Source organism: Cottoperca gobio, chromosome 17 (assembly GCF_900634415.1).
Source record: "Cottoperca gobio chromosome 17, fCotGob3.1, whole genome shotgun sequence".
In the NCBI taxonomy this organism is placed as follows: Eukaryota; Metazoa; Chordata; class Actinopteri; order Perciformes; family Bovichtidae; genus Cottoperca; species Cottoperca gobio.
The window spans coordinates 18677234-18698518 of record NC_041371.1 but is presented as its reverse complement, the minus strand read 5'-3'; the positions used below and the strand labels follow the sequence as shown (position 1 = coordinate 18698518).

General features: G+C 39.3%; 3 protein-coding genes across 6 annotated transcripts in view; 2 read left to right on the top strand and 1 right to left on the bottom strand.

Moving 5' to 3' along the window:
* LOC115022666 (CTD small phosphatase-like protein) overlaps positions 1–3190 on the bottom strand; it is a 15246-nt gene extending 12056 nt beyond the window's left edge. The window contains exon 1 of one of the 2 annotated variants that reach the window (XM_029453734.1): positions 2458–3190. In XM_029453734.1, the coding sequence (XP_029309594.1) occupies positions 2458–2533 (76 nt within the window). In that variant the 5' untranslated portion in view covers positions 2534–3190. The remainder of the gene's footprint in view (positions 1–2457) is intronic. The other variant, XM_029453735.1, reaches the window with a different exon arrangement.
* An 886-nt stretch (positions 3191–4076) lies between these two features.
* Positions 4077–12976, top strand: hhatla (hedgehog acyltransferase like, a). 3 transcript variants are annotated; one of them, XM_029453995.1, is made up of 13 exons: positions 4077–4291; positions 5312–5439; positions 6733–6800; positions 6925–7038; positions 7856–7876; positions 8113–8307; positions 9273–9482; positions 9929–10100; positions 10308–10452; positions 10560–10595; positions 11027–11228; positions 11334–11475; positions 11766–12976. In XM_029453995.1, the coding sequence occupies exons 2-13, from the start codon at positions 5334–5336 to the stop codon at positions 11906–11908; spliced, it is 1554 nt and encodes a 517-aa protein (XP_029309855.1). In that variant the 5' UTR covers positions 4077–4291; positions 5312–5333; the 3' UTR covers positions 11909–12976. The 3 variants fall into 3 exon arrangements, with proteins under 3 accessions (XP_029309855.1, XP_029309854.1, XP_029309856.1); XM_029453994.1 differs by having other exon boundaries at positions 5289–5439; XM_029453996.1 differs by lacking the exon at positions 7856–7876 and having other exon boundaries at positions 5289–5439.
* A 2947-nt stretch (positions 12977–15923) lies between these two features.
* Positions 15924–20791, top strand: LOC115022887 (kelch-like protein 40a). The gene is made up of 6 exons (XM_029453993.1): positions 15924–17164; positions 17287–17447; positions 17950–18057; positions 18525–18710; positions 18891–19040; positions 20306–20791. Exons 1-6 carry the CDS (start codon positions 16031–16033, stop codon positions 20415–20417), a joined length of 1851 nt encoding a protein of 616 aa, XP_029309853.1. The 5' UTR covers positions 15924–16030; the 3' UTR covers positions 20418–20791.
* The last annotated feature ends 494 nt before the right edge of the window (positions 20792–21285 follow it).

Below are 21285 nucleotides of genomic sequence, written 5' to 3'. Positions count from 1 at the left end.
GAATAAAGCTAAGAATCTGGCTATATCCTAAGTTTGTGAAATATTCTACTTAAAATGTAATTTAAAGCATTTTCTTTTCAAATTCCTCCTGTCACAGTTATGCTCCTCACACTCAAACATTGTTTTCAAAATGTACAAAACAAAACAGAAAGAACATGACCATACTATATTATACTATACTATACTATGATGATGGTAATATTTGAATAAGCCCCAAGGGAATAATTCTGTGACTCATTCTTAAGAGAAATTGGAGGAGGTAGGACACGAACAGCAACATCACTGCTCTACTTCTTCCTCAACTCAACTGTGTCCTGCATAACAAACAACTCTTACTCAGGGCATTATTAGGTGTGATTTTCATGCAGCAGCTTAACACACAAACGTGAATTCCAACTGTGTGCGAGTGTGTGTAATGCTGCTTAAACTCCTCTGTCGTAAACAATTTGAGATCTTACTAAATGCTACCAGAATGTAAGTTTATCATTAACATAACTTAACAAGGAGGCACATTGTCTCTGATTTAGATGTGCAAAATTGTCCTTACGGAATGAAACATTTGAAGTAATTTACTGATACTTATCTAGTGTGTGTCCTTAACTAGCACTACACAACAAATCCTGAGCTCAATATGAATATTTAAATATTAAATAAACCTATCAATTAAACTGATGAACTCTATTGATCATGTAGTTTATAAATAAAAACAAACCTACATCACAAGCCCAACATTATGCCTTATATTTGCTTACTTCTCTGACCAACAACCTCAAGAAAAAAAAAATCTATTTACAAAGAGAAACGAAAGAAAAGCAAAATCTTCATTAATGAAGCCATAGACCGCACCGTATGGCATTTTTACTGGAACAATTACTTTAACCTTTCATTAAATTTCATTTTAACTATTAGCAGATGAGTTTTCCCATCAACTAACCACTTAATTGACTAATAATTTGATCAATATGCACACCCAGTGACCCTAAATGACGTCGCCATCACTGTTTCCCAGCACAATACCACAACCTTTCCAAGCTCCGAATTGTGACTTATAAAATACTAACACGCCCTTAAAAAGACCTTGTAATACCTTTCGAACAAAATAACGGCATCTTGATTATATCTTTACTGAGACATATTTGCAAGCTGTTAGTAAGTGTGTATCACTGCAGTGGAATCTGCATATTTTACTGTCATACACTCATAATGCGTGGGTCAATCCTTACCTTTACCCTTTAATCTCACATAACTCCCACATACATTCAATGATCATCTTACATGACGCACACATGTGTTCAAGTCACATAGAAACTATAGTAGTTACTGAGGGATATGTGTGTACCCTCAGAGGAAAATGCATTGTTGTGCTTGAAAGACTTGTGTTCTCACATTACTAATGGTCTGACAAGTGAGGTTTGAGATGCGATACTGATACATGTCCAATGGGCCTGGTTGACCCGGGAAGTGTCAGAGTGGCCCCATGGATAGATATGAATGGACATTAGCAGCTATGGTATTGAGGGGGAGGTTTGACCTCTACTGCAGATCATGTGCGAGTTGAGAAATACAAAATAATTAATGACAGATGTTGACCCCGAGATCCCCATATAAGTGGGAGATTGTTAACTAAAAATAGCGATTGTATCTGCATGGGAAACAATTTTAAGTATAGATACAAATGACAACACAGAAAATAAATAGGATAGTCTCCATCGGAGATATAAGGCAGCTCCACTGTTTACAAAATAGACAAAAGCAGGGACACGGAGAGCAATGTAAATCTGGGCATCCTACGAGGACCACCGCCGTGGTGGCTTTGCAGGGAGCAATGTTTCATGTCTTAAGGAAAATGCTGCCCTAATTCACAAGACATTTTGCTACATTACTGACAGCAGAAAGGTCTCCTCTGCCTGCATGTTTGCTTCATCCCAAACAACTTTTTGCTACCCTGCAGACAAAACCACCATCAACTTTTTTAGCTTCTTGTGGTCGTGTCGTGATTCATACAGTGAATCACCCATTATTTAGTCCAGCTATGTAGCCAAAACACAAAACGAAAAATGTAAAAACACTAACATTTATAATAAGGGAAGAGTTGTCATCATTTGGAATTACAACAACTACCATTTCACAACAAATGTGTGAACTTTAAATCGGCTAACGGTAACGGGGTAAAACCACACGTCTGGACACTGGAACGCTCTTCATGTTGAACGCGCAACAAACAGACGTTAAGCTAGTTTGATAACTTACGAGCCCCCTCACATAAACTTGTTGCTTTTTTTAAGAGTTTGTCAACTAACGCATGTTGTGTTTTATATGACTATCACAAACAGACAATCAGTGTCTTTAACTACTAGAGCAGCTAGCAAGCGCGAGCTAAAAGCTAACGTCAGTCGAGAAAAGTAGTTAGCCAACCAGCTAGCATTAGTTATCAGCTGTTAATTGACTTTCCCTTACCTTTTTCCTGGTTAAAGGATATTATTTCCTCCTCCTTCGGATTGGAAACTTGGGTTATTATGGACATGTGGTCCATTTAGACGGGTGGTTATTCCTGTTTTGTTTCCCACAATGTTATTCGTACTAGCGCGCTTGCTTCGTTTGCTAGCCCTTGTTAGCTAGCTGTTTAAGATGAGGATGACCAGCCAGCCCACAAAGCAGTGCAACCGTCCGAGGCGAAGTGTTGTGGCAGCGGTTGTAGCCAGCCAGCAAGCACGGTGGTGAATGGAAGCCAGTGGATGGCTGTCATTTATGGCTCTTCGCAAAATATCATCGCTGCAAACAAGTATTTTGTGAGCAACACCGACAGTGTGAATGGCTAACAAAAAAAACAAAAACAACCGACGTTGAATTGCTAACTAGCTGAAGTTAGCAGTTAGCGAGTTAGCTGTGAAGCTCCGATCATCCAAAATGTGAGGCCGTGTCTGGAACACCGTTGAACACTAGGAAGCCCGTCAGAGGATTGTTGTCCAAAAACATGTACCGTACGCAAGTTGTTGGACGTTAAAGTTAGCTAACACTTTTAAGCAAATAGTTCATATCTGCTGGCCCTACATACCCCGTGCAACATGGAGGCTTTATGTATTTTGAGTTGCATCTGAAGCGGGGGTACTCTGAGTGGGAGGGGGCGGTTTGTTTCTGTGATGGATTCTCTCAGGCAGGCAGAGTCGCCGCACTATTGCTCAACCCATGCAGCTGGCTGGAGCAGACTTTCTCCAGCCTCCTTTCCTCTGTAATTACTGTTGGTCACACGCAACACATTATACCTCTTTATTATTAGCATAACACAATACATCTAAACACAAAACACTTTGTGTAGCTTTAACCTGCTCCCGGGCAAACAACATCCCGTTTAACAATCAACAAGCAAATAGTTGACATGTATCCAAAACCCTTGGTGTGTGTTCTGTTCTTTCCCCTTGTGTGGCTTATTTGAACAAGCCGAGAGCGCCACCTAGTGGCTACATTAAGAAATTGCTTCGAGGATACCCTGCATTCATAATAATAAAATACACTACACTACAAGCATTTATTTTAAATCAAATCAGTGGCAGTATCAGATTTGGAGTAGCCAAGACTTCATGATGGGAAACTATGGGGGGTGGAAATCTCTAAATCCCTCAGATATGTTCGTGACTTTATAATGTTTTAGTCTATTCTGATACCAAACAGTAAAGAGGATATTACACCTACACCAAAAAACAACTTCATGACAAAACTTAAAAGAAGCCTAATTGCTTTCGTCCCTTGCAATTGGTGGACACATGTATAGCAGGGTTTGTAATTGTTAATCCGTAAAGTCGTATTTAATTTAGCCCTACATTCTGTCATATTTTCACATGCCTTCTTCTCAAGTCTAATCCACTATATGTTTTGCCTGGAGAATCATCAAAGGTTTGTTGTGTCACTCTGATCTTGACTGAATTGATGCTGCTATTGGTTGATGATTTCTTCCTCATTTTTTACACATCGTCCCAGTGTGTTTTTGCGCTCCCGTAAGGTCTGATGGGCTCGGAGCGGACCACCCCTCACTGCGGTACAGTAGGGAAGGATAAATATATCCCCCCCCCCCCCCTCCTCCTCCTCCTTCTTTCGTTGAGTCCGCAACATCCTGACTGGCCGAGGCTGGTGATCGCAGGCATCGGCAGCGGCAAGCCCCCCACTAGACGGATGAATTAGAAAAACCTGCTGTAACCATCGCCACTCCTTGTTTTCTTTTATTCATTCTCTATATTGAAGAGTCTGGCTGTAAGCACCACTGTCACCCCATCTTACAGTGTGAAGCGGATACAAGGTTAGTAAAAACAAGTATGTTTGTTTGTGGCCTATATGGGGTTAAATATAAGAGTATACGATCAATGCAAAAGGCCGGTGTGGCTCTGTATGCATGGAGCAGTGAAACAGTAAGCCAGTATCTGTATGCAGGACGCTTTGCCGGGGTCCTGCTTAGCCATGGTAACATCTTGGCAAGGACTTGTTAGTCCAACTCCTTTAACTTCAACTCAGAGTGCACGACATTAGCCTGTTAGCCACACACACACACACACACACACACACACACACACACACACACACACACACACACACACACACACACACACACACACACACACACACACACACACACACACTCACTCTCACTCGACCAAATGCCTTATTGTCTACTGGAAAGTAACTGTCTCTATATGTTTTCCACCATTCTTGGTCATTCCAGTCAGTGCTAATTATTCTGTGAAGTGAGTCCCCATGCAGCGCCTCTCAGATCACATAGCACTGCAGCTGCCCTGCTGCACAGCAGACCAACTGCAAGAGCTATAATAGGAAGGAGAGATAGGGTTGCGCATGCAGCTGACGGTGCTGATTCCGAGGAGCCAGAGCTCTGCAGTACTATTTAAGTCATTGCCCTGTCGATCCTCAAGGCTTGTTAGTCAAATGTCACCTCATTGATGGTCTGTAGCTGTCATGAAGAACCTGTGTTTGATGTGTGTGTGATTATTAAAGTGAACAATCTACAGTAATATCAGAACATTTTTTTGATCTGTCCTCTTATTAGTCAAATGTTTATTGTTACGCCCAACCAGTATTTCTAAAACAAGGCCGTCAAGGTGCATGCTTTCATACTGATGTCTCAGCCCTAAATACTTTCCTTCAGGAGAAGCATCTGAAAAACACTGGTTCAATAAACCTTGGTAAACCCCTCGCTCACATTGTCACTATCATCAATTGCTGTTTTTCAGACATGTCTGTTTTTTTCCCACCGTTTGCCTTCAGTCAGGTCTAATATTGTGTAGCTTATTGCTTTCCAACCCTTTAGGCTTCCAGTGTACAGATTCACCATGGGGATCAAGGCTGCCCTTCCCAGATATGAGCTGTATCTCTACACAGCCGTACTCGGCGTGGCCTTGATATGGGCAGGCAGTTGGCTATCTGAAGCTTCGAGTGGTGAGTGACATGTCGAAGAGATGTCTGAAGCACGTACAGTAACACTGAAGTCCATTTATATTTATTGGAGTTAGAGCGAATGGGTACTTTTTGAACAGCGTACCAACTTTATGAGTAAAAAACACACAGTCACTCACTTACATTGTAACGATGGGAATTTATAATTAAAATGAGCTTTAGAAAAACAAGACCCCTAACTATAACACTGCTCTATTTAACCTTAAACTGCGTAGAACAAAGTTAATTTAGCAGACTAAAAGAGACCACACTCCCCTCCCCTGAGGAATTCCTGCATGTTTCTATTAATATGAAGACAATTTAAAGACGGTAAAATTACTTTCTAATTATTTTCCTGATAGATTTTTCAGACTAATAGTCAAATACGCCGAGTCAACTAATTCCAAATGCTTCGTCCCAAAATACCGCCAAATGTTTGCATGTCTTCAGACAGTAAAACACTTGGAGTATCCTCTTTGTCCACGGATGTGAATGGACTGAGTGTAATCTGGTGAATGGTACTGTCTGTCACAGATTGGCCAGAGCAGAGTCATGTTGTCACTCATCATTTTGTCCTGATTCTTTTCCCTCCTGAATCTCTTGAAATGGTCATTTTGTGGCTGCTCAGTCTGTGGGCATTTCCTCTGCTACAGTAGCACAGTAAACCCGTAATAGAAGCTTGGCTGTGTGCCCAGAAGTAAGAGGCTTTCCCCGACTGACCCTCACATTTTGATATCCTTTTTTTTTCATGTGCATTAGTGTAATCAGGCAAAGCTGTAGGAGCTACTGTGGGGACGCCTGCCAGTCGCATTTGTTGCAGTGAAGTGAATGTCTCAACATCACTGCCATGGTTCTGATCATTATCACACTTATCTTTGTTTTTTAGTTTTTTTTATTATTATTTCTGCGTTTCGCTCAGGTTATGCAGTGAACTAATCTACAACCAGATTATGAGCGTGTGAGTGTGTAGATGTCAGCCTCAAAAATAAAAAGCTTTGCAACAAGTACATTATGTAATATTTGATGTTATCAAATGGAGTGAATGGGCTTGCGTACCTTATATTCACTGAATAATTTTAAAATGATACCAAAGCTCTTTTTTTCTTACTCCTACACAACCTTTTTCTCAAAATTATTATTACATTGAACTCCAAAAATAAAGCCGCCTAAACTCAGGATTTAGCACTCCTAAACCTAGAAGCTTTACCATGTCTTGCCATGAGTTGAACATGTAATACCTAAGTGAGTAAATACTACAGTTTGTTTGGTGAATATCCTGTTTTCTTCTATATTCAGAGAATGAAAACAGAAAGGCCTTCAAGGAAAGTGTGCAACCAGGATGGCATTACTTTGGGAGGAAAATGGTAAGATGCTCATATGTAATCTCTTTGCGTATCTCGATGTGTTCTACAATTAGATTAACTGATGCAAGATGTCAAAAGAGAGAGTGGTTGTCACCTGTTAATAATGCGTCTTCCTTTGCCACAGGATGTTGCAGACTTCGAATGGATGATGTGGTTCTCTACATTCCGCAATCATATCCTTTTTGCTCTCATCGGTCACGTTATCTTTGCCAAGATATTCAGCCTGCTCGCTCCAAAGGTGCGTGCATGTGTGTGAATGTCCACCAGCTAGCACTTTAATCTCATTGCATACAGGTATAGTGGCATGTCTCCTATGGTGTGTATATGCTTTGTATACTGTATATATACATATGTGTGTGTTTGGGTGTGTTAGAATACAAGCTTTCCAATTAAGGTATCAAATACACCAGATTTATTACTTATTTTATTATTTGCACACACATAAGGCTGAAAAAAAAAAAGGACTACACTAACATAATTTAGAAACATATATGACAACAAGAAGCACAATAAATGAGCATGAAAACTAACCAACCAGTAGAAAACAATCCAATTAAAATAAAGAAAAAATAATTTTAAAAAAGTGGAAAAGAAGGAAAAAGAAGAAAAATAAAAAATATATACGTGAGGAAATAACTAGACATCATGAATGTGATGATAATCATCTTTTGAGATGTTCTACGGACACAGAGCTCTTGATAACGTTTATGTTGGAGTTCCACGACATGTGAAGGAGCACTGGACATGTTTGCTTTTGTAAACGGGAAGGTGAAAATGATCAACTTGTCTTGGTATGGCAAGAACATATACAACAGTATAGGCCTTGGGCTGTACAAGTAATTCAGTTCTATTCTATTGAGCAACATATACTTTGTCATGCTGTATATATGTACCCCAAGGTCTAAGACATAATTGACTTGATGCATGAGCATGAGCTGCATTGTGTTGGACTGTGATGCTGTCTGTTATGGAGTGCATCAGTGAATATTCTTGACATATTTAAAACAGTTGTTTTAAACATGTTTTTCTTGTCTTGTTCCATGCTTACAATGAAGATTGGTATAGATGGATGTAAGGTAACCTTAATAAACTTGTCAATTTTATAACATTTTTGTCATGTGTTTCATTTAAACTATTAATACATGAACTTGTTGTTTTCCCCCACAATTTAATCTTTTCATCCTAAAATATATCCATTGTAGTAGATTCAACTGTGTGTTTGTACTAACACCTTGTGTGTGTTTCATTAAATCATGAATAGTACAAAAGTGCCGTGATGTGGCCACACTGAAGCTGGCCTCTTTACCCACAGCACAGATCCTTGATCTTTGGTGTGTACGGTGGTTTGGCAGTCCTGATCACGATGGGCTGGACCTTCATGACTCTGGTTCTGTCTCACTGCATCATACTCTACAGCATCGCCCTTGTCAAGATGAAATGGCTGTGCTTTGTGGCCGGCCTGACCACGCTGGCCTCCATCAAGCTGGAGCCCTATAACTCCTGGCAGGTGAGTGAGTGGTTCCAGGTCCAAACCCTAAAGCAGCAGACGGGCTCTTCCAGGACTTAGATGAATGAAACGCTTGATCCCCTCATAAAGAATGAGTTGTGGGAATTTAAAGGATATCTCTTAAACAAAAGCATTAAAGGAGCCTGAATGTGATAAGATAAGACTTTATTGATATATGTTTATATATTAGAGCTGCAACAATTAGTCCATCGACAGAAAAATAATCGTTAATCTTTCATTTGAAAATGGCAAAAAATGCTGTTTTTAGCCTCTAAAATATGAAGATGGACATTTTTCACAATTTTTGTGAATAGACCAAACCATTAATCAATCAATTGCAAAAGTAATATATATAATATATTTATATATATATATATATATATATATATATATATATATATATATATATTATATATATATACACAAATAAAATATGTTAAAGTATATGGTGTTACATATAAATATATTCAAACAGTATATGGTATATACACACACTACACAATACTATGAAATAGAGCTGTACTTATAGATAAGTTGATTGACAGAAAAATAATTGCCAAATATTTTAATATGTGATTAATTGAGAATATATTCAGCAGAGTAATCGATAATGAAAAATAATCGCTAGTTGCAGGTCCTACTATGAAACATATTTAAGAGACAATAATACCATAATATACTGTAGTATGTACCATTACATTTCAATAATGATAATATAAGTAGTAATATAGGATTATATAGTGATGTCAGTAATATAATTCAATGTAATGTATGTTATGTTAGATATGCACCAACAACGTATGCTACTACTCCTGTTGTAATAATAATAATAGCAATAGTAATATGTACTTGAGAACAAGGTGCAGGTGTAATGTTGTAAAGTGCTTGTTCCTATGTGTAGAGGTATTGTCCATATACAAAATGATGATGTTTGAGGCTCAGAATAATTCAGACTGCTTCTTCAGGAAGCCTTGGTGACGGGCTCTTTTGACCTGCAAGACATCCTGTTCTACGGAGGCTGCGGCTTCAGCATCATGCGCTGTATGAGCTTTGCCTTAGAGAACTGCGAGAAGAAGGACGGCAACTACACATTCTGTGACCTGCTGAGATACAACTTCTACCTCCCATTCTTCTTCTTTGGACCTATCATGACTTTCGACAGGTTTCATGCCCAGGTGAGGATTTAAGATTCAACAGAATAGTGGTGAAACATGAGTTGAAGTGGAAAAGAGAGCAGCCATCTGAAATCTGACAGTAGTTATTAAGTCATCACTCAAGAGAGAACATTGTACATTGAGAACATGTAATGCAACACATGCTATGTGTTTATATAACTCAATTTGAAGCCATGAGCAGAGACAGAAAATAATTTAGGTGACGGTAATACTTTCTATGACACCTAGTCTATAGTGCATTATAAACATACTGATATGGAGTTATGAATACTTATGAGTGCTTATAACTATAATCATAATGTGCTATAAGCAGATTATAATGCATTTTAGACATGGGCATCATAGAAAGTGTTACCAAAATGACTAAAGTGTTTTATACTCTAAATGCCGAAATGGTCATATAATTGACGGCTTGTTCACCAAACTGAATGTTTTTAATTCCACAGGTGAACAACTCCCAGCTGACCCGCAAGGAAAGGGAGATGTGGAACATCACCACCAAGGCCTTGTTGCATCTGGGAGTTATTCTGGTGGTCGACGTCTTCTTCCACTACCTCTACATCTTAACAATCCCCAGTGACATGAAGCTGGTGGGCAAGCTTTCTGACTGGTGTCTGGGTGAGTTAGATATGTATGTTTCCACGCTGTTTTCATGTGGTCATTATGAGGGGCTAATATCTAATATTGGCTCTATTCATCACTTTTATGTGCTTTATCAAGCATGAAAATCTACCGCTTTAGTAGTAAGTTGATGTATTAATGTATAATGTAATGTAAAATATCAACCACCATCAATGTCCTTGCTTTGTTTCCATGTGTACCCAGCTGGTCTTGCTTATTCCAACCTGGTGTATGACTGGGTGAAAGCAGCCATAATGTTTGGTGTCATCAACACTGTGGCTAGACTGGACCACCTGGACCCTCCTCAGCCTCCCAAATGTATCACCATGCTCTATGTCTTCTCTGAGACGTACGTGTGATTACTTTGTGTGTAATCTTAAGAAATGATGGTGTAGTTTCTTTGTTGACCATGCTAAACCTTGAGGTTGTGTTAAAATGTTAACCTGTCTTTTTTAGGCACTTTGACAGAGGCATCAATGACTGGCTGTGCAAGTGAGTGTTTGCATTCAACCTCTCTCCTATTGTGTTAGGCATCTATTCACCTTTTGAACATTCAGAGTGTGTAAGTGCTCAGAACATTATGATCAACGTTTATGATGGCCATTCCCATGCTCTATTATGTCTCATAAATTGTTGCAGCAATTTTTGGGTTGATATCTTTTGTTACACAGATTTGGTACAAAATATAACAATTTTTGACGACTCGAGAATTTATAAAAACTGTTAAAAAAATCCCCCCAAAATACCACATCAAGACACCAAAACCCGTTGAACAACACAGAGAAATGGGGACTACCATCATCACACATGAATACAAGTGGGCTCATTACATGACAACATCTTCAACACTCTATCTTTGGTTAACCTAAAGTATAGAGAGGTTTGGTTCTTCATCAAGTTGAATTTGAGTTGTAATTTTGCAGGTATGTTTATGACTATATTGGCGGGGATCACGATAAAATCTTCAAGGAGCTCCTGGCAACCATCTGCACCTTCGCTGTCACCACCTTGTGGCTGGGCCCGTGTGAGCTGGTTTACATCTGGTCCTTTTTCAACTGCTTTGGCCTCAACTTTGAGCTGTGGGTGGCCAAGTTGTTCTCCTTTCCACCATTTTCTACCATTGAGGTGAGAAACATTAAGATAACAATCCCACAGTCAATATATGGGATGATGAAGTGTCATTTTGTGCCATATCGCTTAATGCACCTGCTGTGTCCACTGCATCTATAGGGTGTGATGGGTGAAGCCATGTCACGCAGGATCCGGGGTGTGTTCAATGCTGCCAACTTCTGGACCATCGTCCTCTACAACGTCCTTTCCCTGAACAGTTTGCAGTTTGCCAAACTGGTGGGAAGACGGCTCATTTTCAAAGGTGAGGAACAACAAGGGTTCATTATATAAAACATCCACCTGCGGCTTTTCTGTCAGTTTCAACTCAGACAGACATCAAAAACAACCGAATCTCCGAGGGCGCCATCCTCCAGATATCACATGACTTAACATCCTTTGTTGCTTTAATAAAATAACATTAACAATAACACAGCATTGGTAAACGTAGAGGTTGTACACAGGATTATCAACAGTTAAAGAAAAGAAAGCTGCATTCACTTAAAGCCATTCTTTTTCCCCCTCTTTCTTTCCCTCTTTGTGTTTTTCTTCCAGGTTTCCCTCTGTCCACCCTCTCAGTGTTACTTGTGACCTATTGTGGCGTCCAGCTGGTGAAGGAAAGGGAGAGAAAACAAGCCCTGCTGGAGGATCCGGAGCCAGTGAAGCCAGTAGATGGCGGAAAAGAAAAAGCAGAATAAACAGACAGAAAAACAAACTTCACGGTCACAGCCCCCTCACATTGCTCCATGCTCGGCCTTGCGAACTGTACCTAACCAGACTGTAACAGCTAGTCAGCACCTGTATTGTTCACAAAGCCTGTGTTTTTGCTTTTGTTTGTCAGAAGGGAGGCAATGTTTTGAACTGTTAAATATCCTCAAGTGCACTTGCTGTAGATAATCGCCACGTCTTTTGGCACAAATCCACCGATGGTGCATTTTGTATTTGTATTTTATCTGAACAAAAGATATATATATATAGTTATAGGCCTGCTAAATATTTTACGATGCTACACCTAAAAGTATAAAGACATACAGTAATGTGAAGGAACAACTACTGTGGTTGTCTCCTGTGTTCACTTTGTTTTTTTCCTCAAATTTGGATATATATATATATTTTTTTTTTTTTCTTTAATCATTGTCAATATGACTATTTTTAGTCAGATGGTGTCTTAATTTTGCCTTACATGCCTTTGGTCCTCATCATCACAATGTTTAACCATACTGAAAGGGTTAAAAACTTGAAATCAGGGTGCCATGTATGGAGTGCAATGAAGAAAATAAAACACAGGGTGCTGTGGAGGCCCTCCACATAGCTTGCAGCTGATTGTATATTTGCTCTACTTTCACGAAGCAAAAATACAAGTTACAATGTGTAGGATAGTCTAAAGCTGATGGAGAATGTATTAAAACTCTCGGAATCTTGAACAAATTAATGTAGTTCAACCGTCCAGAGAACGATTTACTCCACCACCATGCAAGATTACTGTCGGTGTGACATTTCAGAATATCTTCCCTCCACCCTCTTTCACATGACCCAGGCCCCTCAGCTCACTATGAAAGGCAATAGTCCCTGCAGAGAATATGGGTCACTCTTATGGTGCCTGTCACCAAAACCTGCTGTCTGTCTTCAGTGCAGCAGCCAGAGAGAACATGTTAATACAGATCGTAATGCCTTTTCTCATTGGAGGGTTTTTATTCAAAGGTGTTTATTGCGAATGTTTGACTTGAAATAAAGTTTGAAATAAAATTTGTTTCATCCAAAAGTGACAGAAGTATAAGTTTGTTTTGTTGCCATATAGAGAGATGAGTGAAATGGATGGTATTGTTGTTTGCTTGGATGGATAAGCACAGTGACATTAAAATATTTTAATAATTTAAATGATTTAAATCGATGATGATGCTATAATAAGTCACCAGTGTGGGTTTAAAGTGAGACATTGTCATCTATTGCCACAAGATGGCCCAGTTGGACCAGAGCTGATCACTGACTGAGATTAACTTGTGAGCGTGATAAAATCATATAGGTTCAGCCACACAGGTGTTTCCACTTAGTTTGCCTGATTAGGGCTGTGTGGGCGTGAACAGTCTTGATTGACATCCCCCCTACTCTCTAGTATAGTGGAGGACAATGGACACCTTTCCACTGGGAACAGAGTCGTTAATGTTATTCACAACACCTGGGATTTTCCTACTATGGCAAAATGTCTGCAGTGAAAAAGTGCATGGTGTTCAGTGATATAATGTAATTTACAGCAACTTCAATCTGAGCAGAGTATTTTATAATCCAACAGGAGGTCCTCAGAGTTACTGCGGGGGGATTTTTGATATTCTTTAAATTTAAAATATGTCTGAAAATACACATAACAGTAACATAAATCCAACATATAATCAGCAATGATAAATTGTCTAATTTGTGGAAAAAAAAACACCCATTTAATTGAGACAGCATTTATGATAGTCTAATGCAGACATGTCAAACTCAAGGCCTGCGGGTACAATTATATCCGGCCCGCAATAATATGAATATTATCCAATATGCTATTGCTATTTTCTATCCTGTTCAATAAATGTTGACACTGTTTTGACACCCCTGGTCTAATGAATCCTCGTGCAATCACTTGAATTAGCTAATTTGTGCTAAATTACTGTGTGGCACTTATTCATAACTGCAAACTAATGGCTATGTATTATTATTTTAGAAGCTTAGTATTGTATGCACCATAAAAAGGTATGTTTATACATGACAATTTAGTCTGCCCTACACATTATTGTAGGCCTGGTTTAATATGCAACTAAATTGTATAAACATGTTGCAGGAGGGGGCCCTGCTTTGTCTGTCTTTCAGCTAAACAAAACACATTAATGAACTCTGTTATTGGGAAATATCTTGTCAGTTTGCAGGAAATGCACAGGTGTAATTAATAACAATAAGTATGACCTTCACACTGTTGTGTGGTGGTACTGGCACGGATAAGTGGGGCAGAGCTTTAATTAATGTAATTAGTTTCACCTGTGAAAGTTTTGCCTATTTAATCGGAGCTCCTGATTTTTGAGTGACACACTCATTTGTTCACTTATTGTTCTTATTGAAAATCCATATAAATCAATAAAAACGTCACAATATTTCAGTACAAATGGGTGTAGGCACTTAATCATAAAATATTAAAGTATTAAAGTATTAAACTTAAAGTATTTTCAGTCAAATTTCAAAACAGTAAAAAATATAAAGACCAGGAAGTAATAGAAAATAGATTGTGATCGTTAAATGATCTTCAGTCATTTTAATATGAATATATTACATATCTCCCTACATTTGGACATTTATCTTTCAGTCACCAACTGTTAAATTGCATTTGGCTCCACAAAGCGTTTACAGGTCACGTGTCTCCTCCTCTAAGTAAACCTGTAAGTAAATCCGCTAATCAGAATTACACCTAACTAAAAATATTCCCTGTGTATGTATGAGTGAAAGTGGCGCTTAATTTTCCATAAATTGTTTTCGTCTCCCCACTAGATTTGGCTCATATCTCATCTCAGCCAATAGGTGCCAGTGTTGTTTATCACCCTGGATGCATCTCTGGATCGAATGATTAAAGTGGTTACACGTATTCCACAAATATAACATGTGTGAGCATGTCTCATAATCTTTATTGATTCCATGTATAATAAATAATGAGAGCTGTTATCTGAAAGAGGATTGATTTGATAATGAACCATTTTGTATGGACCTGGTGTTTTAATCATATTTAAACAATTATGCAATGAATTAATAGTACACGTGTTGGAACCACAGTTTATTTTCGTTATCGATTAATCAGGCAATCAATGAACTGTTTGGTCTATAAAATGTCAGAAAATACTGAAAAATGTCCATCCCAGCTATCAAAGTCCAAGCGCATGCTTTTAAATGTCTTGTTTTGTCAGTCCAAACCCAAAGATATTCACTTCAATATCAATATTTGAGTGGCTAAAAACAGCATTTTCTGTTATTTTTGGATTAAAAGGAATTATTCATTATTATTATGATTATTTAAATATTAGAATTTTTTTCTCAAACAACTACTTGATTAGTAGGCTAGTTGTTGCAACTCTAGTTGGAACGGACATTTTCATAAATGTGTTATGTTTGTTTCTATAAATGTAAGAGGGACTCTTTGGTGATTTAAATGGAAGGGCATGTAGAGTATATCAACTGTTAAATAATAACTAGAAACACCCGTGTCAAGTGATGTGGTACATACTGTAGTGTGTCACTTATTAGTAGGTTCCTTTTGACGCTGTGAATAAACAATACATTTAGGTGTTGTGCTCATGCTTGGTGTATTTTTTGTTCTAAAACACAGTATATACTTTCCTGTACCTCCACTGATGTAATTGGTATAAGGTTGTCAGTGTCAGTGTAGCCGGTGTATTCACTTGCACTATTTAAGTAGTTGGATTACAGAGAAAAAACAACTTGTAAAGAGTTTATGAAAATCAAAGTAATCAGAGTCAGTCAGACTGCCTAGTGAGATGTTCTGCTAGATTTAACATGCTGTCACCCCGTGCTTAGTCATTCAGCTGTTTGTGGGGGTCTGTGTGGTGCAGGAGTAGGTAGGTCCACCAAAATGGATTCCTCAGCTTTGTGAGGGGCCTGTCTATAAATACCCCTGACTTACAGAGTAACTGACAGCCACAGACAGCTGCAGCCACCAGCCAACCAACCCGTGAAGACTATCGCCAGCGATCTGGGCAGCCCTCTGCACGCTGACAGTCCTACTCCGTTGTGGGGAGCGAGTAGGGTGCCCACGAAATCCAACCAGGATAAGGAGACAGATCAAAATGGCGGCAATGACTATAGACCCGGTGGAGCAGCCTCGGATGTACCAACAGAGTCTGCTTCAAGACGGACTGTGTGACCTCTTGGAGAATGACAAGTTTGTGGACTGTGTCCTGAAAATTCAGGAAGAGAAGTTCCCCTGCCACCGCTTGGTTTTGGCGGCCAGCAGCCCCTTCTTCAAGGCCATGTTCCTGTCTGACCTGGAGGAGAGCAAAAACCGTGAGATTGTCCTCAAAGATGTGGAGCCAGGTGTCATGGGGATGATCCTGCGCTACTTATACACCTCTGACATTAATCTGACAGAACAAAACGTCCAGGATATCTTCATGGTTGCTAACATGTACCAGATCCCCTCCATCTTCTCTGTATGTGTGTCCTACCTCCAAGAGAAGCTGGTGCTGGGAAACTGCTTGGCCATCTTCAGACTGGGACTGCTGCTGGATTGTCCCAGGCTTGTTCTGAAGGCTAGAGACTTCATCTGCGAACGCTACCAGGTCGTTGTCAGGGACCAGGACTTCCTGCAGCTTGCGGCGAGCGAGCTGGCCATCATCATCACCTCAGACGCCCTCAACATTGAGCGGGAGGAGCTGGTGTTTGAATCTCTGATGGACTGGGTTAGACATGACGAGACAAACCGCGCTAAGGAGCTGCCGGAGCTGTTGCACTGCATCCGTTTCAGGCTCATACCTTTGGACTACTTCAAAGAGAAAGTAGAGCGTCACCAGTACCTCCGGTTCAGCCAGGACATCAAGAAGGAGCTGGATCTCGTCAAGGATGCTTACAGAGGGCGTCTCCCAAAGCCCAGTAAGATCGACAGTGACGGGGCAAAGGGGGGAGAAGGAAGTGAGGAGGAGGAGGAGGACGATGATGAGGAGGACGAAGGGTACTTGCCGGGCATACTCAACAACAACCCTCGCTTTGGGATGTTTGAGCTGGAACTGATACTTATGATCAGTGACACAGGGACTGTGGCCTATGACCCGGTAGGAAATGAATGCTTTGTGGTCTCAGAGTCGACAAAGATTCCCAAGAACCACTGCAGCCTGGTGACCAAGGAGAACCAGGTGTTTGTTGTCGGAGGACTTATCTACAACGAGGAGGACAAAGACGAACCATTCAGCTCTTACTTCCTGCAGGTATAGTGTGTGAATCGTGAAGACCATCAGTATCCCTTTGTAATCTGACAACACATCACATTTCTCTTATATTCTCTTCCTTGTGCCTGGCATTCCTTTCATATCATCGTTTTCATCCCCAGTTTGACCCAGTGAGTTCAGAGTGGTTAGGGATGCCCTCACAACCCAACCCTCGCTGTCTGTTCGGACTCACTGAAGCTGAAAACTCCATCTTTGTTGTTGGAGGAAAGGAACTGAAGGATGGCGAGCACGCCTTGGACTCAGTCATCATCTATGACAGACAGTAAGTGTGGATATGGATCTTAACTAATGATTTGTTTTGTATCTATTATCCAAATGAAAACACTCAGCTATTTCAAGGAAAGTCTTTTCAGGAAATGTATCCTATTGATAACTGATTTTGCAGAAACAGAAAGTGTAAACCATCACTATCATTGTCATATTACAGGCATTACATATATTTCCATAGATACAGTATAAAATGCTACATGAAAGAAGTATTTCATCACTAATCTGTATCTCCAAAATGTAATGCCCCGTTTTCAGTTTTTTGACAATGCCTCTTTCAGCTCATTAATTGGCTCATAAAAAGAATTTAACCGAAACAAAATCTAAATTCAGAGATACATGGTTTTCTTTAGGGCAACATGTGGCTTCTTGATTCCCGAGCATGTCCCTCATCATCATTTTTTAAAATCAGAATCGTTGCTGCATGAGTCTGTACATTCACTGATATCATCTTTAGGGTCAGTATATGATGATGTTTCACATTTTTGTGTACACAGGTCATTCAAATGGGGAGAGTCTGACCCTCTGCCTTATCAAGTGTATGGCCATGGGACCGTATCACACAAAGGTCTTGTCTACGTCATAGGAGGAAAGTCTGAAAGCAAGTATGTGGCACTCTATATATAATGTATGATAATGTATGACACCTCAGCATTGTATTTTCACTCTGTGGGTCCATTTAACAATAATTCTACAGTATACAGTCTTTAACACTGCCATTGTATTGCAAACCAAAACCTTAAGGTATCACTTTTTTCTGTATTGCTTATTTTGTAAGATTTACCCTTTTCTCTAGTAACCTCCAAAAACACTGGATCCTGCACTTCCTTTAATGCAACTCAACAGCATCTTTCATTAGACCCTCCCTGCCTGCTAAACACCCCCTCCTTTTAAACTCTACACCTCCAGTTTATGACATGATTTGTGTTATTTCTTTCCACAGAAAAAACATTTTACAGCTGTGTTTACAAGCCGAGTTGTACTCCATGTGACGAGTACTGAACTTCATGAATAATAAATCAGTGGAGAGCCCTTAGCCATAATAACACACTGTATTAAATGTTTCATTCAGGAAATGCATGAAAAGGGTCTGTGTCTACAACCCCACTAAGTTTGAGTGGAAGGACCTGGCTCCCCTGAAGACGGCCCGCTCCCTGTTTGGTATCATCGTCCACGAAGAACAGATCTTTGTGGTGACGGGGGTCACAGACACAGGCCTCACCAGCTCCGTGGAGGTCTACGACATTGCCACCAACAAGTGAGACAACTGTTAGATGTTTATCTCATTGCTATGCGGTGAAGCATCTGTCCACAGTAGTGAAATGACTCATCAAGCGTGAACAGTTAGGTCCTAAAATAGCACTGCTGTGCGTATCATACAGTAACGTAGCAGCTTATTCAACACCATCATCACTTGGATTATTGTGTTGTGCTCCAGGTGGTCCGAGTTCACAGAGTTCCCTCAGGAGCGCAGCTCTCTCAATCTGATCTCGATGGGAGGTTTCCTGTACGCTGTGGGGGGCTTTGCCATGATGCCCAGTGAAACCAGTGAGGAGCCCGTCCCAACAGAGATGAACGACATATGGAGGTGAGAGCGCCCTTCACTTGCTCTTTTCACATGATGAGTGATTATAATGTGATCACAATGGCTCAAATAAAAACGAGAGATTTGATCCTACAATTAAAATGACATGATACCAACCTGATTTACAATGTTTGAAACAAATAAGTTACAAAACCTTTAACAACACAGCAAAGAAAAATTTGATGCCAGATTGTGATAGAATAGTCATACCTTTGCCTAAAGGAAAAGCACAGGTTTTATGAATAACCTTCGAGGATAAGTCTGGTGATATTCTAAGTTTTTCTAATTGTTGACAAATCTTATTAAAGCCTATTCCTCTGTGCCATGAAGCTCCTTTCATACTCATACACCAAATGTTTATTAATCCGCAGCTTAAAATAGATCCCGAAAGTGCACTATTGTCTCCGGTTTCATTAATATTTTCTAAAAACTACAGAACCAATCTGTTTAGTAAGAGTCTTTTTTAGAAAGGTTTTTTTGTGACCTGTTTGAAATATTTACATCTTTACTGGGAACAAATTGTGTCACAGACAAACTAAAGTATTGAGAGACAGACTAATGCATTGTCGGTTTTCGTGAGATCTGTTGACAATTTAAAAAAAAAAGTAGAATATAACAGACCTACAATATTTTATATTAACGGCTGCATTCCAGTTGCTTCGGTTCCAGGGTCCTGGTATTGTTCATGTTGGCTCACTCTTCACAACATAGTGGTATACCTAAATTGAAACATCATTATTAATGTACTTTTCCTGCTTAGTGAGTTCAACATTTATGCCATGGTCTATTTCCATACATAAACATATACTGCAGTTCATTAAGGTCTAAAATTGAGGGCGGGAAAACAATCTCCAAAAATGAACTTTTCCTTTCTTCCCATGTACTATTAGTAATGGAGCGCACTAAAAAGGCCCATTCATGTCAAATCACTCTCTGCAGATGATGAGTAAAGCTGAAACTAACGATTATTTTCATTGTCTATTAATCTGTTGATTATGTTGGGTCTATAAAATGTTAGAAAATGTCGACCAGTGTTTCCCAAAGCCCAAGATGATGTCCTCAAATGTTTAGTTTTAGTCCACAACTCAAAGATATTCAGGTTACTGTCCTAGAAAGAAACCACAAAGTATTCACAATTAAGAAGCTGAAATCAGATCATTTTGACTATTTTTTTCCTTTTTTTTCAGCTCTAAATGAAAGGCATTGAAATTGCATTTGTTATTATTGTATGCTATCTTCAGACGCTATAATATTTATGTTTCCCACAGATATGATGAGCCAGACAAGTGCTGGAATGGGATTTTGCGAGAGATCAGCTATGCAGCGGGATCCACTATTCTTCCAGTGCGTCTTAACACTCTGCGCCTCACCAAGTTATAACTGAATATATATATATATATATATATATATATATATATATGCTACAAGGTTAATAGTGTAACATTAGTCATGAAGTAAATGAGTGTACTCATTATGGACATTGTCCCAAAATTGGCTTAGGGTACAGACAATTGTATTTGGTCTCTGAAGACGAAAAAGTGTTATGAAATTGTTTTACCTTAAGTTTTCCAGCAGGGGGAGACAGATACATGTTAAGTCTAAGTAGAGGTGAACATGAGTTCACATCAAATTTATTTTATAAAAAGCTAACATGTTGATTTGTACATGTGTTTTTTTGTTATATTATTTCATAAAGTTTCTTTAATACCTGTTTGCTTTATTTGAAGCAGAAATAAAGATAACGGTTGACTGTATTGCTTTAAGAACCGTGTCTCACTTTTAGGCCTGTCCACAGTGCAAATGGTTTTATTCATCCTCATCTGACATTTTGTTCAATAACATCTTTACAGCTGATTCCACATCCTGTAAAGTACACCATATTTACACAAAATGTACATGGCAACAAATAAGAGACACTTAAGTGACATTATGCAGATAGCTTGAGTGAGGAACGTTTAAATGTAAACATCGATTTCCAGTTGACTCCTGAGCACTAAAAGTCATCACCACAAAACACATCATAAACCAATTCTTTAGCCGTATTTACACTGTATACAATAGCTGTGTGGGACAATTAGTCTGAGGTACTTTCAGTTCAGTTTCAGTTTTACACACACGGGTACAACAAGAAGAGGGACTGAAGTAAACATCAACTCCAACATGACCTCCACGTGAAATGTGACACTCACTGCCTGTACATATTAATGTTCGAAAATGTCTTTTTTTGTCCAGGAGGTGGCCTAAAATA

Excerpts from the sequence above, each read along its gene's own strand:
- hhatla (XM_029453995.1), top strand. The coding sequence starts at position 5,334 with ATGGGGATCAAGGCTGCCCTTCCCAGATATGAGCTGTATCTCTACACA. Across the intron at positions 8,308-9,272 it reads AGCCCTATAACTCCTGGCAG|GAAGCCTTGGTGACGGGCTC; the intron begins GTGAGTGAGTGG and ends CTGCTTCTTCAG. Across the intron at positions 10,101-10,307 it reads GCTTTCTGACTGGTGTCTGG|CTGGTCTTGCTTATTCCAAC; the intron begins GTGAGTTAGATA and ends ATGTGTACCCAG.
- LOC115022887 (XM_029453993.1), top strand. The coding sequence starts at position 16,031 with ATGGCGGCAATGACTATAGACCCGGTGGAGCAGCCTCGGATGTACCAA. Across the intron at positions 17,448-17,949 it reads GTCATCATCTATGACAGACA|GTCATTCAAATGGGGAGAGT; the intron begins GTAAGTGTGGAT and ends TTGTGTACACAG. Across the intron at positions 18,711-18,890 it reads TACGACATTGCCACCAACAA|GTGGTCCGAGTTCACAGAGT; the intron begins GTGAGACAACTG and ends GTTGTGCTCCAG.